Here is a 24,709-nt window from a genome sequence, read left to right on the forward strand (position 1 = left end):
AGTACATTTCTAGAATATTAAAAAAAAAGTCAGAGAACTGGAAACCCTCATACATTGCTGGTGGGAATGAAAAATGATGCAGCCACTTTGGAAAAAGTTTCCGTTTCTCAAAAAGTTATACATAGAACTACCCTACGACCCATCACTTTCATTCCTAGGTATCTACCCAAGACAAATTAAAACATACGTCCACACAAAGACTTGCACATGAATGTTCACAGCATTATTCATAACTCGAAACGACCTAAATGTCTGTAAACTGGTAAATGGGTAGTGTTTCATCCTGCCGAACCCACGACTGGGGTCGCCCTCTAAGAGTTCATTAAAATTAATCAGGTATAATTACCTAAAACTCTTGTAAACAGGGGCTCGAATAAGTAACCTATCACAATTGATAAACCACATCATGTTGTTGGCAACCTGATATGTGAAAGGCATTAAGAAACGGAGAGCTTTGCCCTCAAAGGGTTAAGAACATCTAGAATGGGGGTCTCCTCTTTCGTCTTGGGAGCCCCCTCCGTCTGTCTCTGCAGGGGGGAGCTTCTTCCTTCAGCCTTCTTCCTTCTTTCTTGCCTATTAAATTCTCCGCTCCTTAAAACCAAAAAAAAAAAAAAAGTCCAAAAAGTCTTGGTGTTTACCACAAAAGAACGAGGCTATTCCAAAATCACAGCCTCCCTAAAGCAACTCTCAATTATTACATAAAGAGGCAGCCTCCCTAAAGCAACCCTCGATTATTACATAAAGTCACTTAATCTTTTCTGACTTCACCACTCTTTGCAACCAGAGTTTACTTTGCAGTAGGCTGTGGTGAAGTTAGGGACATGGTTTGGAAAATCTAAGTTAGGGGTACCAGGCAAAAAAAGAAGAAGAAGAAAGAAAAAAAATCAAAGCTCTGTCATTACTGTGAACTTTTCAACGAGAGCCTTAAATCTCAGCACTGGGAACAGAGACCCTTCCTCAAGCCCTGGAGAAGAGGCTGGTAACAACCTGCGGATCTCAGATCCCTTTGCCAATTTTTTTCTCTCCCTCTGAATCCAAAGGGTGACGCTGTCCTCACTGCTTCCCCACACACCAGCGAGTGCGCGGAAGTCCACCTGCGTGGTTGGACCGAGGGGACAGGTCCATTCGCGGCCTCCGCCACGCCCCACACCGCCCCTCCCGGCACAGCCCGCCGGGGTTAGCCCGCCCGTCCGCCAGCTCCCTCTCAGCGGCGCAATCTCAGGAATTCTTAACCCTACTCTCGGCAGGTGGGATGGCTGAGAAAGACCCTGCATGCCGCCACTTTGGCTCAGGGTCCTCAGCCCAAACTGAGAAACGTTTTACAAAGAAGCGTGACGACCTCTCGCACTAAGCCAGAGTACCGCCACCTCCATCGACCGAGCGCCAAAATTAACCGACTTACAGATGTGACTGTGCGCAGCGGCCACCGTAAGGCGTAAGGGGTGCCAAGTGCGGGTTCCAGTCCCGCCCCGCCCCGCCCCGCGGCCTGCGTGCGTCAGAGATCACGTGCCGCGTCTCCCGTCCCTACAGGCAATCGGGCGCTCCCCTCTTCCGGAAGTCGCGCCGGTGTGCGCCGGACTCCTCCCACCAGCGGCGACGTCAAACTCAGCTCCTACCACTTCTCTGTCTCTGCCGACCGGCGCAGGGAGGGCTGCCTTTTCCTTACAGTACGCCTTGAGGCTTCCGGGCCGCTGAAGTTTACGAGCGAGGGCAGTGCAGTTACTCAGTGTGCCGGCCTCGGACGCACGTGAGTAGAGTTTGAGAGGACAGAGGCTGGCTCCCGGCAGGCCACACCCGCAGAGGCCTTTCCCCCTCTCCACAACTTGTGTTCTACTTGGTTCCGCCGAGACCCACGACGGTTCCGCCCCCTTCTTCCTTGTCATTGATGTTGTTGTTCTTGTCAGTGCCGCAGCCCCGACCGCCGGGAGCTCGAACCCGAGCCGGGGCCGCCCGGGTGGCGCGGTGGCGGCGGCTGCGGCTGCAGCAGCTGCGACGGCTGCGGGGGCTGCTCCGGGTACTGCGGGGGCGGCCGGGAGCCGGCAGCCGGCGGCGGGGCCGGATGGCTCTGTGCGGGCAGGCGGCGGGCGCTGCGTCGCTGCCCAGCGAGCTGATCGTGCACATATTCTCTTTTCTGCCGGCGCCCGACCGGCTGCGGGCCTCGGCCTCCTGCTCGCACTGGCGTGAGTGCCTCTTCTATCCGGCCCTGTGGCCCCAGCTCCGCATCTGCCTCCGCGTCTCGCCCGCGGAGCAGCCTCGGCTGGAATTCCTCATGCGCAAGTGCGGCTGGTTCGTGCGAGAGCTGCGTGTTGAATTCGCCGCCGAGAACTACCTGAGCGGCGGTGGCCCAGGGGACGGAGGTGGCGCGGACAGCGGGACTGGAGGGGAGGAAGTCGAGGCCCTGCAGCTCTCAGCTCGTTGGCTGGAAGTGCTGCGCACCTACTTGGAGCTGGTGCTTTGCGTGCTGGTCAGCATCCGGAACAACAGGTAGGCTTGCCCTGAGCCCCGCCCCGCCCGGTAACGGGGGGTCGCTCCTTCCCCGCACCCCGACACAGATTCTGTGCATAATACGTGCCCGGCCAACTTCAACGTTGCCTTCCTCAGTGACGGAGAGTGTTGGTTCTAACCAGGCGGTTTCCTTGAGCGGAAAGGCATAACGGGACTCATCACGATACTTTATAAACAGTGGTGGACGGGGTGTTTAACAGACACCACTTCTGGCGCCTTCCAGGCACTCATTCATCCTCTCGGTGGCCGAGGGATGGAGCTGACAGGCGCTGTCATTTTTCATTTTATATATGGGAGAGTTAAGACTGGGAGGGGTGAGGCCTGTGCGTGAGCCTTGGAAGAAACAAAACATACACATAACACGATTTTCTGACTCTGAATCTGTTAGAAATAGTTCATGGTGAGGGAAGGAGTAGGTACTCGTAGGACGCTGCCTAAAAGAAATTTTGTAACAGCCATTTTCTTACCAGAAATAGTTTCGGCTAACTGAACAAGGCCCGAAGAGAAGGAGGAGTGTTTGTTAAAGGGATTGGGGAAGAAGTTGATCTTCAGGGTTGAAAGTCCCTCCCCATACACCACCACACTCAACTTGTCCACAGTAGTTCACCTAAAAGTAACAGTCGGGCGGGGGAGGCGGGCGGGCAGCGAGGGAGTTGGCCAGGGTCTGCAAAGGGTAAGCACATAACTGTTCTGGTTTTGCATCAGGACTTCACTGTAATTCCAGAACTAACGCCTTATATTCTGACCCAGTATCCCTCCCAATCATCATTTTTCTCCATCGCCACCTCCAAAACCCTATTAATTTAGATCTTCTGTATATGGATATTCTAAAGAACCTTACAGTAAAGCTCTTATTAGAAAAAAGTTTAGACGTTCACAAAAGGAGCACCTTACATAGTAAAAATACTTCAGCAGTTTCACATTCACTGTGTTGTTTGAGCCTCTCAGTGACACTGTGAGGCAGGGCAATGATTAATAACCCTGTTTTACAGAAAGGAAACTGACCCTTTATAGGATCAAGTGATTTGCACATTGCTGTACGGCATTGTTTTTCTCCAAAAGCGTGTCCTTTTGCAGTAAATATACTGAACATTATGTTGAACAAGGTTGAGAGCAGTCCCTGGTTTAATGCTAGGAGATATATATAGATATAAGGTTATATATATATGTATGCGCCATTAATCTGTGTCTTAATTCAGAAGTCGAGAGATAAGTTATAGCTCCAAGTTGTATCTGGGATATGGCTCCATTATTCCAGTTGCCTGTGCGTTTCCACAGCTTTTCGCAAGACATTCTATTTCCTTACTTTGGTTTTATCTGGCAGGAGAGGCCATTGAAGCTAAAAACAGATTAGGTTAGAGACTTTCTCAGAGTTGAATGTATGGCTAGAGGACCAACTGACCCAAAAGTTGCAAAGTTTCAGTCAGTGAGCACTTACTAATGAGACCAAGGTTGAGGGTGAATTCAATGAGTGAGTACCAATTAGATTTTTCTGTACTGAGATCAAATTGCACTTTTATGCAACCATCCAAACACTGTATGTGCCTTTGACCCAAGTAAGAACAAGACTTGAGAAGTGTCTAGTTCCTTTTAAGTATTTTAATAACTGGTTGGTTGGATGGATGGATAACATACAGGCAAAATGGAGATATTTCACATCTTTCCTTTGTAGCTTAATTTTTCTGTCCTTCTCTTCCTTACCCCTACAATTTTTATTAGCATCCCAATCTGCTTCTCTATAAGGCCACCGATGCCTGCCCTTCTGGGTCAGCTATCACTTCTATGCAAAAACATCACACCCGTCATCCCTAATTTTAAGGTTTGCTTGTCATCTACTATTAGCATGGTGTTGTATGTCATGCTGCTTTGGTAGCATATTCATTCTGTTTGTCTCAAAGTGTAGTGTAATTGCATGTTGTTTGTACTAATGATACATCAAAGGGTTTTTGGAAATAAGTTAATCTCATCTTTACTGTTGAAAGTGCTTTGAGATACTCTGTGATATTGGAAAAGTTAATATGAATATTAAATCCATAAATAAGACTAGTTTCCTTTAAATTTTAACAAATCTGAAAATGTTTTAAACCACATTGTTTATCAGTGACTAGTAAAGCCTATTCTTTCTTTCTATAATCACTTAAACTATAGACTTGGGACATTTGACATTGCTCTTTACGTTTCCAAGTTAAATTTACAATGGTTTTGCTTTATGATTTCTGCCATTCTATAAGTAGAAAAGAGGGGGTGTGAATCATACCAGATCATAAGCATTCTGCTTCCAGGCTTTGTGCTGAATTCCTTTATACAGTTCATACAATTCAGACTGTTATTTTGTTTTGTTCCAGTTATTTTCTTGTCCCTCAGGAAAATAACTAAAAGTATAAACTTGAATTGTGGGAACTTTTCAAGGATGCTGATCTTCAGAGAGGACAATTGGCATTTTGTTTTGCTTGGTTCCTGGGTTATATATTTACATGTATTCTCATAGTGATTGTAGTTGCCATACCTGTATCTTAGGTTTTAGGAACAACTAATAAGGATAAAGAAGGTGCATAAGTGCCTCTCTGAGGGTAACACACAGTCCTTCACGTTTCAGAAATTCCTTCTCTACAGGGCACTAGGATACCTGTCTTCTTCATTAATAGTGAGAACAGAGGGGCAGTAAGTACTCATTCAACTGTATTTTAGGTCCCATAGGCTGAATTTCTTCTGCACTCATTCTATAAGAAATTGTACCTAGAAGTGCAAACAACAAATAGATATAAATGCATTTTTAGCATTTAATCTAGTTGTCAGGTTGGGTACTGCCTATTAAAATGCTGTATTTCAGACTCCTTAGGAAAAACGAGAGCTCATGGTAAGATTTATGATAATAGGTAATAGACTCAAGTCACTAAAAATACCTGAACAGTAGCCATAGGCACATTGTCTTCATCTGGTTTATGCTTTTATGGGCTGTATAAATGTTTTACATAAGCTTTTCTTGGGTGGAATGCTGTTAGGGGCAGTACTTTTTTGTTGTTGTTGAGAATTCATATCGTTGGCCAGGGGTGGTGGCTCACACCTGTAATGACAGCACTTTCTGGGAGGCCGAGGCGGGTGGATCACTTGAGGTCAGGACTTCGAGACCAGCCTGGTCAATATGGCAAAACCCCATCTCTTTTAAAATACATAGCCGGGTGTGGCAGTGCATGCCTGTAATCCCAGCTACTCAAGAGGTTGAGGCAGTAGAATCGCTTGAACTCAGGAGGCAGAGGTTGCAGTGAGTAGAGATCGTGCTACTGCACTCCATCCTGGGTGACAGAGCCAGACTCCGTCTCAAAAAAAATTTTTAAAAAAAGAATGCATATTGTAACAGACCAGAGAAATTTTGTATAAGATTGATTTTCTTTTTAAGATTCTGGGTGCAGCTCTAACTGCTTGTATGTAGATTGACCATTTCATGACTGTGTCTGCTTATATAGCCTGTAAGTTAAAAAGGATCTATTAATAATACTTAGATTTGGGTTTTGTTGATTTGGCATGCATAGTGAAGGAGAATCTTACCTTTGTATTGTTTCCTACCAAGAAACAATAATAAAGACATTTAAAAATATTTTGAGACAGAGTCTTGCTCTGTGACTCAGGATGGAGCAATCATGATCATAGCTCACTGCAGCCTCAAATTCCTGGGCTCAAATGATCCTCCCACCCCAGCCTCCCTAGTAGCTAGGACTACAGGCATGCACCACCATGCCTGGCTGATATATATATTTTTTTAATTTTGTGTAAAGACAGGATCTCACTGTGTTGCCCAGGCTGGTCTCTTAATACCTGGCCTCATATGATTCTCCCATTTCTGCCTCCCAAGGTGCTGGGATTACAGGTGTGATCCCCTGCACCCTGCCTAAAAATGCATTTTAAAATGGGTTAAAAATTCCCTGGACATTTCAGATTACTACCTAAGATGGTAGAAAATGCCTTGAAGGTATTATCTCCAACAGTTTTTAGCCTTATTTTTCTTGAAATATTTCTCCTGTGGTAGTATAATAAATATGTCTAACAATGTTTCATCTCTGAGAGTTTACTTTGTTATTATTTACCTTAAGCCTATTTACAGAATAAATATATTAAAATATACTGGGCCTGTGACCAATCTGCCCTGTTCAAGAATTAGTTTCCTGTGACACTGCATTCCCAGCAGGCTCCTTACCTAAAAACTGAAAAAGAGGCTCCTTAGGGATGGCCTCAAAGTTATTGAGAAGGAAAGCTAAAGAAACTAACCTCCTGGAAGGCTGTTATGAGAGGTTTTAGGACTTTTTATTCCACAGCTGTATTGGCAACTGATAGATGGAATAGGGTGTAAAACTCAAGGAAAAAAAAGTTAAAATTTTTTGACTGTGTTAAATGAGGGTGTTAAGCAGCTTTTGAGTGGAGTGATTAAATATCTCCATTTTAATTTGTTAGTTCTGAGGCAGCCTTGGGAGAGTTCACCAAACTTGACCAATTTATTTAGGAGCTAAAATGATAGTTATAGAAAATCTAGGGTTTTTTCCTCCAATTATTGAGAGCGTATTATGTGCCAGGCAGGGAAGACACGCTTCCCGTTCTCACGGAGTCATTCTAGAGGAGGAAGAAAGACAGAAACAAGTAGACAAAGGAAAGAAGGATTATTTCAGGTTGTGAAAATAAAATCTGAAAATAAAACAGAAGGATGTAATAGTCACTAGGTGGCAACATTAGGTAAAGTGTCAGGGAAAACCTCTTTTGAGAAGGATATTTGAGCTGCAGCATGAATAACAAGCGTTGCCCATCTGAAGATCTGAGCAAATAGCATTCCACACACAAGAAACAGTAAGTGCTAAGGTCTTGAGCCAGACAAATTTTTGGTCTGTTCGAGCAGTGGAAAAGAAAGTGTGACAGGGCTGTGGCAAGTGAGGATGAAAATGATGCCATGATGAGTTCTGAGAAGTAGAAGAAGGAAGAATTGGGGTTAGGTAGGCTTATTTAATGAAGTTTGGAATGTATTCCAAGGATAGAAGAAGTCACTGAAAAAAATTTTAAGGACAAGAATAATGTGATATCATTTGCATTTTAAGACAATCACCCTGGCCATTTTATGAGCGACTTAGGGACCAAGAGAGAAAGTAGGAAGACAAGTTGGGAAGCTTTTACTGTACTCTAAGCAAGAGATGATGGTAGCTTGAACTATGATGGAGGCAGGAGAGATGAAAAAAAAGTGGATGGATTTTGGAAGTATAGCCCAGAGTACTCACCAGTTAGATGTGGGTAGTAAGACAGAAGGAAAAAACAATATTTTTTCATCATTTCTTTCTCACTCGATTTTCTTGTCCTTATTATTGTTAAAATTATCTTTTAATAGCATGTTAAAAAAATAAATAAATATGAAAAAATAAAATAAAAAATAAATAAATAAATAATTTTTAAAAATAGCATGTTAAATAACAACCATAAGTGTTCGTTTTATTTAAATACACCTTTTGTGTGTAACCTTTGGGATTTGGGGATGGTAGTTATTCTCAGATTAGGGGATGGTAATTCTTAGATGGAATTGTAAGTTCTGGGAAATAACTTCTGGTTAATGGGTCCCAAAGCTAATAAGGAATACTGTTATAGGCCGGTTATTTATTTCTGGGTTCTAATGTTGTACTGTCAAATATGGCAGCCAGTAGCTACAGATAGCTATTTAAATTTTAAATAGATAAAATTAAAGACCCCATTAGTTCCACTAGCCACATTTCGAGTGCTCAATAGTCACATATGGCTAGTGACTGCTATATTGTACAACATAGAATAGAACACTTCCATCCATAGAAGAAAACTACTGGACAACACATCTCTAAACTATTTGTGTTCGTTTGATTTGGCTATGACCATTCATTAGCATTTGTGAGGAAAGGAAATAATGTTATTAAAAGAGTATAATGTGGATGTTAAAACATGATACTGAAAGTGAACTAAGAAGAATAGAACCAGCCCGAGAGAATTTCATGCAATGATGGTGGATTATTTTAGCTTTTATTAATTTAAAAAAGGAAAAAAGTTATATGTCATTATCTCTTTTATGGCATTGGAAAAGATTTTAATGTTTTTAAGAGTATCTTTTTAAAGAACCATGTTCTTTTATGTTTCCATAACTAATTCTTCTTAGCTGTAATAACTCTTAAGGTGGCTGCATTTTGCATTTTTCTATTGTTCCTATGTATTAAATCAAAGAAATAATTTTGGATCCTCTGGAATGAAAAGAAACTTAACAAAGTTTACTACCATAGATGAAGTTCCCCAATTCTGACCCACAGAAGAGAGAACAAGGTCATCAGGCCTGAAATCTCAAGCACTGGGTCACAATTGTGCTAAATAGTCCTAACAGGAGTCTGAGAAGAATAATAAGACAATAAAAATTGTGATGGTTGTTTAATTCATAAGGAAATTCTTGTGCAGTATAGAAAACAAGATATCTCATTTCAGTGGAATTTTAATAAACATTTTTTTTTTTGAGATGGAGTCTCACTCTGTCACCAGGCTGGAGTGCAGTGGCATGATCTCGGCTCACTGCCACCTCTGACTCCCAGGTGAAAGCGATTCTCCTGCCTCAGCCTCCCAAGTAGCTGGGATTACAGGATGCGCCACCACGCCCAGCTAATTTTTGTATTTTTAGTAGAGACGGGGTTTCACCATATTGGCCAGGATAGTCTCAATCTCCCAACCTCATGATCCGCCTGCCTTGGCCTCCCAAAGTGCTGGGATTACAGGCCTGAGTCACTGCACCCAGCCTTAACATACATACTTAAGTTGTATGTTTCTATTTTCTGTTTCCACAGCTAATTAGACTTAGCTATATTAACTCTCATATAAGGTAGCTGCATTTTGCGGTTTTCCACTAGTTCTATTTACTACGTCAAAGAAATAATTGAGAATGGGATTTTTAGTTTTCTGGGAAAATATGTTGTTTCAGAGGGATTCCTAATGTATAATGTAACTGAAAACTGGTCTGCCCCCTAAATTTGTGGTGTGTGAGATGTAGCTAAATAGACTTTAATTTTTTTTATAAACTAAGGTAAATACACTATTCAACAAATATTTTTGAATGCCAGATCCTGTGTTAGTATTTGGAGATATAGCAATAATCAAAAGGCCCTGCCATCATAGAGCTTTTTCTTATGGAAAAGAAGACAGAAAACACGTTAAGTGAAATTATAGTATCTCAGTTGGTAATATATGCTACGAAGAAATATAAAGCAGTGAAGGGAGATGGGAATGGTGGACTTAGGAGTGTTGCTATTTAAAATAGGGAAGTTAAGGAGGGTCTCAACTACTGAAGTGGTATTTGAAGGTAGGGAGGGAGCAAACCAGGTGTCTCTTTGGGGCAAGTGATTCCAGACAGAAGTAGCAGTAAGTGGAGTAGCTCTGTAGTGCAAGTATGACTGGCATGTTTTAGAGACAGCGTGGTGAAGACCATTATCCTAAGCTAATACAGAAACGGAAAACCAAATACCGCATGTTCTCACTTATAAGTGGGAGCTAAACATTGAGTACACATAGTTATAAAAATAGAAACAATAGACACTGGGGAATACAAGACTGGAGAGGGAGGCAGCAGGGTAAGAGTTGGATACTATGCTCACTACCTGGGTGATGGATTCATTTTTACCTCAGACCTCAGTATTACACAATATACCTTTGTAACCTGTACATGTGCCCCCAGATTCTAAAATAAAAGTTATTTTAACTTTTTAAAAAGAAACAGAACATTCCTAGAGCCCTAGAAGTTCCCTTTGTGACCCCTACCAGTTACCACTCCCTTTCCTCAAAGTTAACCATTATCCTGACTTAACACTGTGGGTTAGTTTTACCTCTTTTTGGACTTCATATAAGCAAGATTATACAGTATGTTATCTTCAGAATCTGACCTCTTTTGCTCAATGTTGTATGTCTGAGACCTCACCATAATAGTTGTTCATTAATTTTTATTGATGAGTAGACTGTAATTTATCTATTCTATTGCTGATGGACATTTGAATTTTTTCCAGTTTTTGTATTTAATGATCATTGCTGCTATCTGCATACATATTCGTGCACTTCTTTTTAGTGCATTTAATGTAGGCATTCATATTGGGCTTATACCTAGGAATGAAATTTCTGGATCATACCATATACATATGCTCAGCTTTAGTAGAAATAACCAAAAAGCTTTTCAAAATGGGTTGTCCATTTGATACTCTCATTGGTAATATATATGAGTTCCAGTTTTTCCACAGTCTTACTAACGTGTTAGCAAGTGTCAGTGTTTTTAATTCAAGTGTATTATATTGTACTTTTAATTTGTATTTCTCTGATAACTTTTTGTATGTCCTAAATGAGTCCGTTGATAGTTCTGATTATTACAAAATTCTCCCTTTCATTATATTAAGCTTTTTGTTTTTTTTGAGATGGAGTCTCACTCTGTCACCCAGGCTGGAGTGCAGTGGTATGGTCTCAGCTCACTGCAACCTCCGCTTCCCAGGTTCAAGCAATTCTCCTGCCTCAGCCTCCCGAGTAGCTGGGACTACAGGCACATGCCACCACACCTAGCTAATTTTTGTATTTTTAGTAGAGACAGGGTTTCACTATGTTGGCCAGACTGGTCTCGAACTCCTGACCTTGTGGTCCACCCGCCTTGGCTTCCCAAAGTGCTAGGATTACAGGCATGAGCCACTGCACCCGGCCTTAAGCATTTTTTAATATTCAGAAGTTCTTAATTTTAAAAAATTCCTATTTGACATTTTGTTCCTTTATGGGTAGAGATTTTTGTGTTCTACTGAAACAAAAACTTTGTTAGAAAAAAATCTGCAAAGTCAAAAAGATATTCTCTTATGTCACCATTTAGAAGCTTTATTGTTTTACACTCTACCTAGTAATAAATTCTTATGAAGGGTGAAAAAAGAAAAAGACACAGCATGGAAAGCAATGAAATGTCGAAGAAGTCAGCCAGGTAAGGAGGAAGGTGATAAGGAAATCTGTAGGCACTTGTGAGGCTCTTGTAAGGACTTTGACTTTTACTCTTAGATGAGGTGTCATCAGAGAGTTTTGAGCAAAGACAGTGATGTGATCTGACATTTCAAAAGGATCAGTCTGGCTACTGTGTTGGGAATAGCTTGTAGTAGCGCAAGGGTGGAAGCAATGAGCAGAGTTAGGAGATTGTTGCAGTAATCCAGGCAAGAAGTAATGGTGGCTTAGACCAGGGCATGAGCAACAGAAGTGATGAGTAGTATGATTCTGTTTATTTTGTTTTTTGTTTTATTATTTTATTGGAGATGGAGTCTAGCTCTGTTGCCCAGGCTGGAACACAGTGGCACAATATTGGCTCACTGCAACCTCCACCTCCCAGCTTCAAGCATTTCTCCTGCCTCAGTCTCCCGAGTAGCTGAGACTATAGGCACACGCCACCAGGCCTGACTAATTTTTGTGTTTTTAGTAAAGACGGGGTTTCACCGTGTTGCCCAGGGTGGTCTCGAACTCCTGAGCTCAGGCAATCCACCTGCCTCAGCCTCACAAAGTGCTAGGATTACAGGTGTCAGCCACTGTGCCTGGTCTGTATTTATTTTTATCTGGAGGTTTTCTAGAAGTGGAATAAAGTACAAAGAGTTAGATATGATGTTCTAACATTACAATGCCCTTCTAATTGCTATTCCCTAAATACATCTAAAAATATTTTTCCCCTTTTTGGTTATTCTTACTCGTGCGTGTGTGTGTGTGTGTGTGTGTGTGTGTATGATTTGTACTCAAATAGCTAGGGTTTGGATACAGTTTATTATCTGAAAACATAACTTACTTTGTTGTTTAACTCATTTATCACCAAGCACTTGTACAGCAGTGTTCTGTTCATATCATGTTATATAAATTTGGGTTAGTCTGTTTAATTGCTCCCAGAAACTTTGTGGTCTTCCTTACTATGGTCACCTGAAATTTTTATTTTTCTTCTTTTTTCTCTTTGACTTTTCTGCTTTGTATAAACTCATTATGCCCTGAAATTTGCCTAGGTCTAACCTTCGTATGAGCTATGGACTCATATGAAGTCCATATGTGGTAGGACTGAGCAGAAAGGAAGAAGCCAGTGGTACTCCCTATGCTGATTTTTCCCTCCCCTTGCATCCAAATCAGTGGTCTAATCACCTGTGGTACTAGACCAAGGTAAATATGTCTTTCCATGCAGATGCTCATCACGTATACTCCTTAAGTTGAACAAAAAAAGGGAAGAAATAAGGGCCAGAGTTGGGCTACCTTTTAATCTGGTTTGTTATTCAACTGTTGCTGGTAACTTCAAAAATGAATCCTACTTTTCAAAACCTCAAAAGGAGAATTTTTGTTCAAGGAAAAGAAGAAACATAGTCACCTGAGGCAAGAGTCTTTGATCTTAATGCCACCTTCTCAAGCCACCCACCTTCATACCGATGTCCTATTAGAATCTACACATAGACCACAGGAGTCACCACCAGGGTCACAGGGCTGGGTAATGCCCGTTCATAGTGCCATGCTTCAGAGGGCGGAGTGGATGTGTTCTTGACATCCCCTAAAATCCTAAACTAGCTTTCCTATATTAACAGCAGTATTCAGCAACTCTAGGAGTTAGGCTTCTCTATTATTTCTGTTTTACAGATGGTGAAACTGAAGCACAGAGTAAGTGAAATTATTAGGGTTCCACAATTAGAGAAGTGACTGCCTTGTTTTCTAATTTTACTTGTGAAATTTTTAACACACACAAAAACTAGACACATGAACCCCCATTAATACCATCACCCAGATTCAGTAATTTGAAGATTTTTGAAGATTTTACCACATTTGCTGCTTGCTTGCCTTTTTTTTTTTTTTTTTTTTTTTTTTGAGACAGAGTTTCGCTCTGTCCCCCAGGCTGGAGTGCAGTGACGCAACCTCGGCTTACTGCAAGCTCTGCCTCCTGGGTTCACGCCATTCTCCTGCCTCAGCCTCCCAAGTGGCTGGGACTACAGGTGCCCGCCACCACGCCCGGCTAATTTTTCGTATTTTTAGTAGAGACGGGGTTTCACCGTGTTAGCCAGGTTGGTCTCAATCTGACCTCGTGATCCGCCCGCCTCGGCCTCCCAAAGTGCTGAGATTACAGGCATGAGCCATCGGCGCCCAGCCGCTTTCTTCTGCACTGAAGTATTTTAAAGCAATTCCCAGATATCATTGCCATTTTACCTTTACTAAAGTATGCAGGTCTGAAAATTATGGACATTTCTATGTATAACCACAATACCATTGATAACAGAGTTATCAGTAATTCCTTGGTATCATCTGATTTTTAAAACCAATGTTATTTTTAAAACCTTTATTTCTACTCCAAGAATCTAATAAGCCCACAGATATTTAGAACTTAACCACCATAACTTTTCATGTCATTGGCACACAATATACATATTTTAGTAATTAAATAAGCAAAAAGTAGGAGAGCAGTCTGTAGGCTGTTTCTAAGTTGTAAGTGGTTAAGGATGTGCTTTAGCTCGAGACCTGGAACTCATTACTTTTAAAAATACTGTTAAGGACAAAATTAAGTAGAAGAAATTCATTCTCTTTTGATGATAGTATATGGCCTTTTGCATGCTTTAGAAAGATTATCAAGCACTGTTTATGACTTTGTGATATTTCACAACACATTTTAGGATTTACATAGGGACTAGTAAATAGGTTATATCCTATCAGTATTACCAAAGGAATCAAAGTACATTAATTTGAAGAATTAAGATGAAAGAAGAAACTTTCTAGCCAACTGTAATATTTTTCCAGTATTTTTTGTTACATGTCTTTTAAGCAAGTGTTATTTGTGGACATTCTGCGGGAAATAACCCTATTGATTTCTTTAGTTCACTTGCTATTCAACAATAAGTAAATGAATGAGTAAATAAACTCAGGTTACTGAGTTCACCTTAATTAAAAGGATTATGTAGCACAATTCCCTTATTTATTACTGGTGTAGTCTCCTGGCCTCAAAATGAGACATCTGTTTATTACCACAGCCCAGTAGGTTCTGTTCCAGTGTTGCTGCCTAGATGTTCTTCTCAGTCTCTTTACTATCTGAAACAATAATGAGCTACCTGGAGGCTATATGCAGTTTCCTTGGCTTTACCATGTGGTCTATAATCTAATTTCAACACCATGTATTTGAAAGCTGCCCTTGAGTTGTCATTTTTTTTATGGTTTTCTAACTTTTAAAGTTACTGTTTTCCATATCACTTGATACATTTTCATTTTGAACTGAAAAATAAGTACCTAAAAGCGTTTTTTGCAAATGTTCATCCTATACTGCTCTGAAATACGTGAGTTATAATTTTTCCTATCACTTGAATAAAAGCATTGTATTCAAACACCTGGGTTAATTATAAGAAACATCACTTAGTGGAAGTTAAAACCTCGATTCTCTACCTCGCTGTACTTTAGTGTTGCAGTCTGAAACAGGTCATTTCAGTTTCTTCATCTACAACAGGAGAGGAATGAATTCGATAATCCCACAAATCTTCTGGCTGTAAAAGTATATCTCTCATTACATATATAGGGAAAGTTTGTGCATGTATTGTGAACCATACTGTAAAGGGATTATTACCATTTTGTTGCTGCAATTAGAATTTTTGTTCAGTTCCCTTTGAATGGCATATTTCTAACATTGGTAGAACATTTTAAATTATTATATAGCTGGAACTATTCCAGAGAGTATCTTTACATTAACTTGTTAAGTTTTACTGTGATGCAGTTTGTTTTTGTTTTTTTTTTTTTTTTGAGACGGAGTCTCGCTTTGTCACCCAGGCTGGAATGCAGTGGCGCGATCTCGGCTCACTGCAACCTCTGCCTTCCGGGTTCACGTCATTCTCTTGCCTCAGCGTCCCAAGTAGCTGGGACTACAGGCACCCGCCACCACGCCTGGCTAATTTTTTGTATTTTTAGTAGAGACGGGGTTTCACCTTGTTAGCCAGGATGGTCTCAATCTCCTGACCTCGTGATCCACCTGCCTCAGCCTCCCAAAGTGTTGGGATTACAGGCGTGAGCCACTGCGCCCAGCCGCAGTTTGTTAATTTTTTTAACGATTTTGAAGTAAATTAAGTTCTTATGAACTTAAAGGCTATGTAAAGCAAATTTGACATGTTTTTCTGAATTCTTAAGTAATATGTGCTTGTAATAATAGAAAATTTGAGGCTGGGCACAGTGGCTCAGGCCTGTAATCCCAGCACTTTGGGAGGCTGAGCCGGGCGGATCACGAGGTCAGGAGATCGAGACCATCCTGGCTAACACGGTGAAACCCCATCTCTACTAAAAACACAAAAAATTAGCCGGGCGTGGTGGCAGGCACCTGTAGTCCCAGCTACTCGGGAGGCTGAGGCAGGAGAATGACGTGAACCCAGGAGGCAGAGCTTGCAGTGAGCAGAGATCACGCCACTGCACTCCAGCCTGGGTGACAGAGCAAGACTCCATCTCAAAAAAATAATAATAATAGAAAATTTGAAAATTACAAAAAAAAAGTCCACCAGATATGATCACTGGGTAAAATGTGATGCATCCTTCTACAAAATTGAGATAACAGTCTGTGTATGGTTTTATACCTTTTTCCATTGATTATATCATGTATTTTTTCACATACTCAAAAATCCTGTCATGAGGGCACGATGACAGAGTAGGAAGTCCTAGCCTTTGCTCTCCCATAGAAACATCAAGATAACAATACTTGGGCCAGGCGTGGTGGCTCACGCCTGTAATCCCAGCACTTTGGGAGGCCGAGGCGGGCGGATCATGAGGTCAGGAGTTCAAGACCAGCCTGGCCAACATGGTGAAACCCCATCTCTACTAAAAGTACAAAAATTAGCTGGGCATGGTGGTGCATGCCTGTGGTCCCAGCTACTTGGGAGGCTGAGGCAGGAGAATTGCTTGAACCCGGGAGGTGGAGGTTGCAGTGAGCCAAGATCGTGCCATTGCACTCCAGCCTAGGCAACAGAGCAAGACTCTGTTTCAAAAAAAAAAACAACAATACTTGTACTAAAATACCTTTATAAGAAATGCAGAATCCAGTTAATAAGTTGTAGCACCCCAGCCACATACATAACTGAGAAACCATGATAGGTAAGGAGAGCAAATTCACTTTGCCCACATCAGCTTCTCCCCCAAACTAGCTTAGTTCAGAGCAAAGAGAATCACCCATGACTTCTCCCACATTGGGAAAGGAAAGAATGGAGCTTGCACTTGGCCATCTGGCCTCCTGGCATTTCAGTGCACCCCTGCCAATTTCTGTCTCACCTCATATCCAGTGCTGAAAAACTGATGGAGCCCAGATGCCTGGAACAACTGAGAACAAAAGAAGGGTGAGTGGCCTCCTACAGATGGCACTGTTCTGCAAGATTGGGAAAAGGCTCGGAACATTTCCCTTTAGGAGGGAAATGAAGTGAGCCTTGTCTCTAACCTTTCAGTGTGGTACCCAAAGGGCTCGTTTCCATCTCAATTCATGCCACCTACTAAAGGACTGGTGGAGCCTGGATGCCTGTGACAACTAGGAATAATGGGAAATGAGTGGGTACCCTCTACAGCAAATAGTACTCTGTGAGACTGGAAAAAGTACTGTTTCTTCAAAGGCACAGACAACAATGCAGCCATACAAGGAACATGGAAAATCAAGAAAACATGACAGAATCTAAGGAAGAAAATAATTCTTCAGTAACCAATTAAAAAAAAAGTGGATGTATTAATTACCTACAAAGAATTTAAATTAATCCTCTTAAAGAAGCTCACTGAGTTACATGAAAACACTGGTAGAAAACTAAATGAAATCAGGAAAAGAATATATGAGCAAAGTAAGGATATTAACAAAGGGAAACAATAAAAAAGAAACAAATACTGGTGCTGAAGAATACAGTAACTGAACCGAAAAATTGACTACAGGAGTTCAATAAGCAGCTGACAATCGATCAAGCAGAAGAAAGAATCAGTGAACTTGAAAACAGGTCATTTTTGAAATTATCAAATTAGCAGAGCAAAATAAAAAGAATGAAAAGGAGTGAAGCTGTGGAATTCAATCAAGCAAAGATAAGAAATGGACATCCCAGAAGTAGAAAAGGAGCAGAAAGCTGTTTCAAGAAATAATGAGTGAAAATTTCCCAAATCTGGTGAGGGAAATGGATATTCAGATTCATGAAGGTCAAAGAGTGCCAAACAGGATGAACCCAAAATGGTCTACACCAACACATATTATAATCAAATTGTCAAAAATCAAAGACATAAAGGTAAGTGAGATAAGCGCTGAAAGAAAAGAAAAAAAAAAACTGTCAACCAAGAATAGTGTACCCAGCAAAGCTATCCCTCAGAAATGGAGTGAAAGATTTTACCAGATAAACAGAAGCTAAAGGAGTTTAATCATTTCTAGAACTGCCTTACAAGAAATGCTAATGGGAGTTCTTCAACATGAAACAAAGGAACAATAAATAACACAAAGCATATGACAGTAAAAAACTCACTAGTGAATATATAAACAAATAGAGAATAATATTGTATTGTACTACTGGTTAATAAATCACTGTCACTCTGATATAAATGTTAAAAGCCAATGGTATTAGGCCGGACACCATGGCTCACACCTGTAATTCCAGCACTTTGGGAGGCCAAGGCAGGTGGATCACCTGAGGTCAGGAGTTCAAGACCAGTGTGGCCAACATGGTGAAACCTTGTCTCTACTAAAAATACAAAAACTAGTCGAGCATGGTAGGGGGTACCTGTAAACCGAGCTACTTGGGAGGCGGAGGCAGGAGAATCACTTGAACCTAGGAGGCAGAGGTTGCAGTGAGCCGAGATCACACCACTGCACTCCAGCCTGGGCAACAGAGCAAGACTCTGTCTCAAAAAAAGAAAAAGCCAACAGCATGAAGAATAACTCCAATAATTAATTGGTGGATATGTAATATTAAAATACATAAATTAGAACATCAGTAGCAACGTATGCAGGAGCAAATGTGTACAGTTTTTGCATACAATTATATTATTATCTTAAAATGCACTATTATATATACCACATGGTAATCGTAAAGCAAAAACACATACAGGCATACCTTGTTTTGCTATGCTTCATTTTATTGCACTTCACAGATATTATGGTTTTTTTACAAATTAAGTTTGTGGCAACCCTGCATCAAGCAACTATATTGGCACCATTTGTCCAATATCATGTGCTCACATTGTGTTTCTTGTTATATCTTTGTTGTTCTTGTTGTTGTCGTCATTTTCTACAAACAGTGTCTTGCTCTGACACCCGGGGTGGAGTGCAGTGGCATGATCATGGGTAATGGCAGCCTCACCTCCTGGGCTAAAGAGATCCTCACCTTGGCTTCCCAGAGTGCTTGGATTACAGATGTAAGCCACCACACTGAGCCCACCCTTGTTATATCTGATATGATCTGTTATCAGTAATCTTTGATGTTACTATTGTAATCATTTTGGCACCCCACAAACCACACCTGTAGAAAATAGCTAATTTAATTATAAATTGTGTGTGTGTTCTGACTACGGACCAGCCCTTCCCCCATTTCTTGCCCTCACATTGAGCTGCCCAAATCCCTAAGAGATAATAATATTGAAATTAGGCCAATTACAGTTGCCCACACCTGTAATCCCAACAGCAGGAAGATCATTTGAGCGCAGGAGTTTAAGACCAGCCTGGGGAACATAGACCCCCATCCCTACAAAATATTTTAAAATTAGCTGGGCATAGTGGTGTGCACCTGTGTTCCCATCTACTTGGGAGGCTGAGGTGGGAGGATCACTTGAACCTGGGAAATCAGGGCTACAGTGAGCTGTGATTGCACCACTGCACTGCAGCCTGGGCAACAGAGCAAGACCCTGTCTCAGAAAAGAAAGAAAGAAAAAATTAGGCTTATTAATAACTCTACGGTGACCTCTAATTGCTAAGTGAAAGGAAGAGTCCCACGTCTCTCACTCCAAGTCAAAAGCTAGAAATGATTAAGCTTCATAAGGAAGGCACTTCAAGAGCCCAGATAGACCAGAAACTAGACCTCTTGTACCAAACAGGCAAGTTGTGAATGCAAAGGAAAAGTTTTTGAAAGAAAGTATAAGTGGTACTCCATCTATCACATGAGTGATAAGAAAGGGAAATGCCCTTATTACTGATAAAGTTTTGGTGGTCTGGATAGAAGATGAAACTAGCCACAACATTCCCTTAATCCAAAGTCTAATCCAGAGCAAGGCTCTAATGCTCTTCAAGTCTGTGAAGGCTGAGAGAGGTGAGGAAGCTGCAGGAGAAAAAGCTTGAAGCTAGTAGAGGTTGGTTCATGAGGTTTAAAGAAAAAAGTCACCTCCATGAAAATGCAAGCTGAATCAGCAGGTGCTGTCGTGGAAGCTGCAAAAGATCTAGTTAAGGTCATTGATGAATGTGGTTACAGTAAACAACAGATTTTTCAGTGTAGACAAAACAGCCTTCTATTGCAAGAAGATACCATCTAGGACTTTGATAGCTAGAGACAAGCCAATACCTGACTTTAAAAGCGTCAAAAGACAGGCTGACTCTCGTTAGAGGTTAATGCATCTGGTCACTTTAAGTTGAAGCCAGTGCTCATTTGCCATTCCAAAAATCCTAGGGCCCTTAAGAATTATGCTAAATCTACTCTGCCTGTGCTCCGTAAGTGGAACAACATAGCGTGGATGATAGCATATCTGTATACAGCATGATTTACTGAATATTTTAAGCCCACTGTGGGGAGCTACTGCTTACAAAAAGGTTCCTTTTAAAATTACATCTGATCGACAACGTACATGGTCACTCAAGAGCTCTGGTGCAGATGAACCAGGAGATTCATGTTGTTTTCATGCTTGCGAACACAGCATCTGTTCTGCAGCCCATGGATCCAAGAGTTAATTTTGACTTTCAAGTCTTATTATTTAAGGAATACATTTTACAAGATTATAGCTGCCATAGATAGTGATTTCTCTGGTGGATCTGGGAAAAGTAAACTGAAAACCTTATAAAAAGGATTCACCCATTCTAGATGCCATTCAGAACATTCATGATTCATGGGAGGAGATCAGAATATCAACATTAACAGGACTTTATAAGAGATTGATTCCAGCACTCATGGATCATTTGAGGAGTTCAAGACTTCAGTGTAGGAAGTCACTGTAGATGTGGTGAAAATTGCAAGAGATCTAGAATTGGAAGTGGAGCCTGAAGATTTGACTAAATTGCTACAATCTCATCATAAAACTGGAATGCATGAGAAGTTGCTTTTTATGGATGAACAAAGTGGTTTTTGAGATTAGAATCTACTTCTAATGAAGATGCTGTGAATGTTGTTGAAATTATAACAACAAAGACTTTAGAATATTCCGTAAACTTAGCTGATAAAGTAGCAGCAGAGTTTAAGGGGATTGAGTCCAATTGTAAAAACAATCTCTCCTGTGGATAAAAAGCTATTAAGCAGCATAGCATGCTACAGAGAAATCTTTCATGAAAGGAAGTCAACAGATGCAGCAAACTTCATTGTCTTATTTTAAGAAATTGCCAGTCACTCCAACCTTCAACTATCACCCTGATCAGTGAGTAGCCATCCGATATTGGGACAAGGCATTCTGTCAGCCAAAGATTACAACTTGCTGAAGACTCAGGTGATTGTTAGCATTTTTTAGCAATAAAGTGTTTTTTACTTAAGGTATATATATTGCTTTTTTAGACATAACGCTGTTGCACACTTAATAAACTACAGTGTAAACATTACTTTTATATTAACTTGAAAAACAAAAAATTGTGTGACTTTATTTCAATATTCACTTTATTGCAGTGGTCTGGAAGTAAACCTGCAATATCTGCAAGTTATGCTTGTAGTAGATACACAAAAGATAGATACATAGCACTACAAAAAAATCATCAAATCACAAAGGAAGACAGCAAGAGAAGAAAGGAATGAAAAAAACTACAAACAAAATGACGATAGTAAGTCTTTACCTATTATTAATTACTTTAAATATAAATGGATTAAATTCCATCATCAAAAGTCATTGAGTGGCTGAATGAATTAAAAAACAGGATCCAACCATGTGCTGCCTGTAAGACACTCAGCTTTAAGGACAAATACAGGGTGAAAGCGGGGCAATGAGAAAAGATACTCCATGCAAACAGTAATTAAAAGAGAGCAGGAGTGTCTATACTTATATCTTAGAAAATAGACTTTAAGTCAAAAACTGACACAAGAGACAAGGTCATTATAGAATGATAAAAGGGTCAGTCAGGAAGACAAAACAATTATAAATATATATGCATCCAGTATGAGGGCACCTAAATATGTAAAGCAAATATTAACATACCTGAAGTGAAAAATAAACAACAATACAATAATAAAATAAGACATCAAAACACAACTCTCAACAATGGATAAATCATCTGGACAGAAAATCAGTGAGGAAACACTGGATTTTAACCAAACTATGGGCCAAATGGACCTAACAGACATATACAGAACATTCCATCCAACAACAGCAGAATACACATTCTTCTCAAGCACACATGGAACATTCTCCAGGATAAATCACATGTTAGGCTACAAAACAAGTCTTAACAAATTTAAGAAGATTGAAATCATGTCAGATATCTTTTCTGACCACAATAATATAAAACTGGAAATCAATAAAAGGAAAATTTACAAATATATGGAAATTAAACAGTCAATAAATATTAAAAGGGAAGTCAAGGCCAGGTGCCAGTGGCTCACGCCTGTAATCCCAGCACTTTAGAAGGCCAAGGCGGGCGGATCACGAGGTCAAGAAATCGAGACCATCCTGACCAACATTGTGAAACCCTGTCTCTACTAAAAATACAAAAATTATCTGTGCGTGGTGGCATGCACCTGTAGTCCCAGCTACTCAGGAGGCTGAGGCAGGAGAATCGCTTCAACCCGGGAGACGGAGTTTGCAGTGAGCCAAGATCCGGCCACTGCACTCCAGCCTGGGTGACAGTGCAAGACTCTTGTCTCAAGAAAAAAAAAGGGGGGGGAAGTCAAATAATATCTTGATACAAATAAAAATAAAAAACAACTTACCAAAACTTATAGCAAGTGGCAAAAGCAATACTAAAAGGAAAATTTATAGCAAAAAAATGCGCTATGTTAAGAAAGAAGAAAAAGGCCAGGCGTAGTGGCTCACACCTGTAAGCCCAACACTTTGGGAGGCCGAGGCACACAGATCATGAGGTCAGGAGTTTGAGACCAGCCTGGCCAACGTAGTGAAACCCTGTCTCTACTACTACAAAAAATTAGTTGGGTGTGGTGGGGGTCGCCTGTAATCCCAGCTACTTAGGAGGCTGAGGCAGGAGAATCGCTTGAACCTGGGAGGCGGAGGGTGCAGTGAGCCAAGATCACACCACTGCACTCCAGCCCTGGCGACAGTGCAAGACTCTGTCTCAAAAAAAAAGAAAAAAGAAAAATTTCATACAACTTAACTTTAAACCCTAATGAATTAGAAAAACAATGTTCAAAGCCCCAAGTTAGCAGAAGAAAGGAAATAATAAATATTACAGCAGAAATAAATACAGACTAGAAAAAAGCAGTAGTAAGGACTAACAAAGCTGGGCGTTGCTTTTTGAAAAGGTAAACAAAATTGACAAACCTTTAGAGTAAGAAAAAAGACTCAAAGACGTGAAAGAGGAGACATTACAACTGATGCCACAGAAATGCAATAAGATTGTAAGAGACTCCTGTGAGCCTTCATTTCCAACAAATTGAATAATCTAGAAGAATAAATAAATTCATAGAAACATAAACCTTCCAAAACTGAATCATGAAGGAAATATAAAATACCATCAGACCAATAGCAAATGAGAGTGAATCCATAATTATTAAAAACCTACCCCCAAAAAAGAAAAGCCCAGGACTGGATGGCTTCACAGGTGAATTCTACCAGATATTTGAAGAAGAATTAATGCCAGTCCTTCTTCAACTCTTCGAAAAAGTTGAGGAAGAGGGAACGCTTCTAAACTCATTTTATGTGACTAGCACTACTGTGATACCAAAGCCAGACAAGGACACTAACAATAAAACTATAGGTCAGTGTCTCTGATAAACATAGATACCAAAATCCTCAACAAATAATAGCAAACTAAATTTGACAGCACATTAAAAGGATCGTATATCCTAAATGGGATTTATCCCTGGGGTGCAGGCATGGTTCACCATATGCACATCAATAAATATACTACGCCACATTGTAACAGAATGGATAAAAATCATGACCATGTCAATAGATGCAGAAAAAGCATTTGACAAAATTCAACATTCTTTCATGATACAGCACTCAAAAAATTAACCATAGGAGGAATGTATCTCAACATACCAAACTCCATATATGGCCATGTATGACAAGCCCACAGCTTAATATCATACTCAACAGTGAAAAACCGGAACCGTTTCCTCTAAGATCAGAAACAAGATGTGGATGCCTGCTCTTGCCATTTCTATTCAACATAGTATTGGAAGTTCTAGCCGGAGCAATTACAGAAGAAAAATAAAAGCATCCAAATCTGAAAAGAAAAACTAAAATTGTCTGCAGATGACATGGCATTATATATAGAAAACACTAAAGACACCACCAAAAAAAAAAACTCTTAATAAATTCAGCAAGGTTGGTGGATGCAAAACCAACATACAAAAATCAGTTGCAGTTCTATACATTCAACGGGAAATTAAGAAAATCCCATTGACAGTAACATCAAAAAGAACAAAATATTTAGGAATAAACTTAGCCAAAGAGGTGAAAGTCTTCTGTTTTACTGATAAAAGAAATTAAAGCAGATACAAATAAATGGAAAAACATCTCATGTTCATGATTGGAAGAAATAATATTGTTAACATCTCCATACTACCCAAAGCAGTCTACAGATTCAGTGCAATCTCTATTAAAATCTCAATGGCATGTTTTACAGAAATAGAAAAACAACCCTAAAATTAATATGGAACAACATAAGACCCTGAATAGCCAGAGCAGTCTTGAAAAAGAACAAAGCCGGAGGCATCATATGTCCTAATTTCAAAATATATTACAAAGCTACAGTAATCAAAACAGTACTGTGCTAGCATAAAGATGGATGTATAGACCAGTGGAGCAGAAGAGAGACCCCATAAATAAACCCACTCATTTATGATTAACTGATCTTTGGTACCAAGAACATAAAATGGGGAAAGGA

At 40.4% G+C, this 24,709-nt stretch overlaps 1 protein-coding gene across 1 annotated transcript in view; it reads left to right on the top strand.

Moving 5' to 3' along the window:
* Positions 1-1,434: 1,434 nt before the first annotated feature.
* The window catches only part of FBXO33 (F-box protein 33), a 35,007-nt gene continuing 11,732 nt past the window's right edge, over positions 1,435-24,709 (top strand). The window contains exon 1 of the mRNA XM_004055112.5: positions 1,435-2,484. Coding sequence (XP_004055160.3) covers positions 1,886-2,484 — 599 coding nt within the window. The 5' untranslated portion in view covers positions 1,435-1,885. The remainder of the gene's footprint in view (positions 2,485-24,709) is intronic.

The sequence above is a fragment of the Gorilla gorilla genome, chromosome 15, assembly GCF_029281585.2.
Source record: "Gorilla gorilla gorilla isolate KB3781 chromosome 15, NHGRI_mGorGor1-v2.1_pri, whole genome shotgun sequence".
Taxonomy (NCBI): Eukaryota; Metazoa; Chordata; class Mammalia; order Primates; family Hominidae; genus Gorilla; species Gorilla gorilla.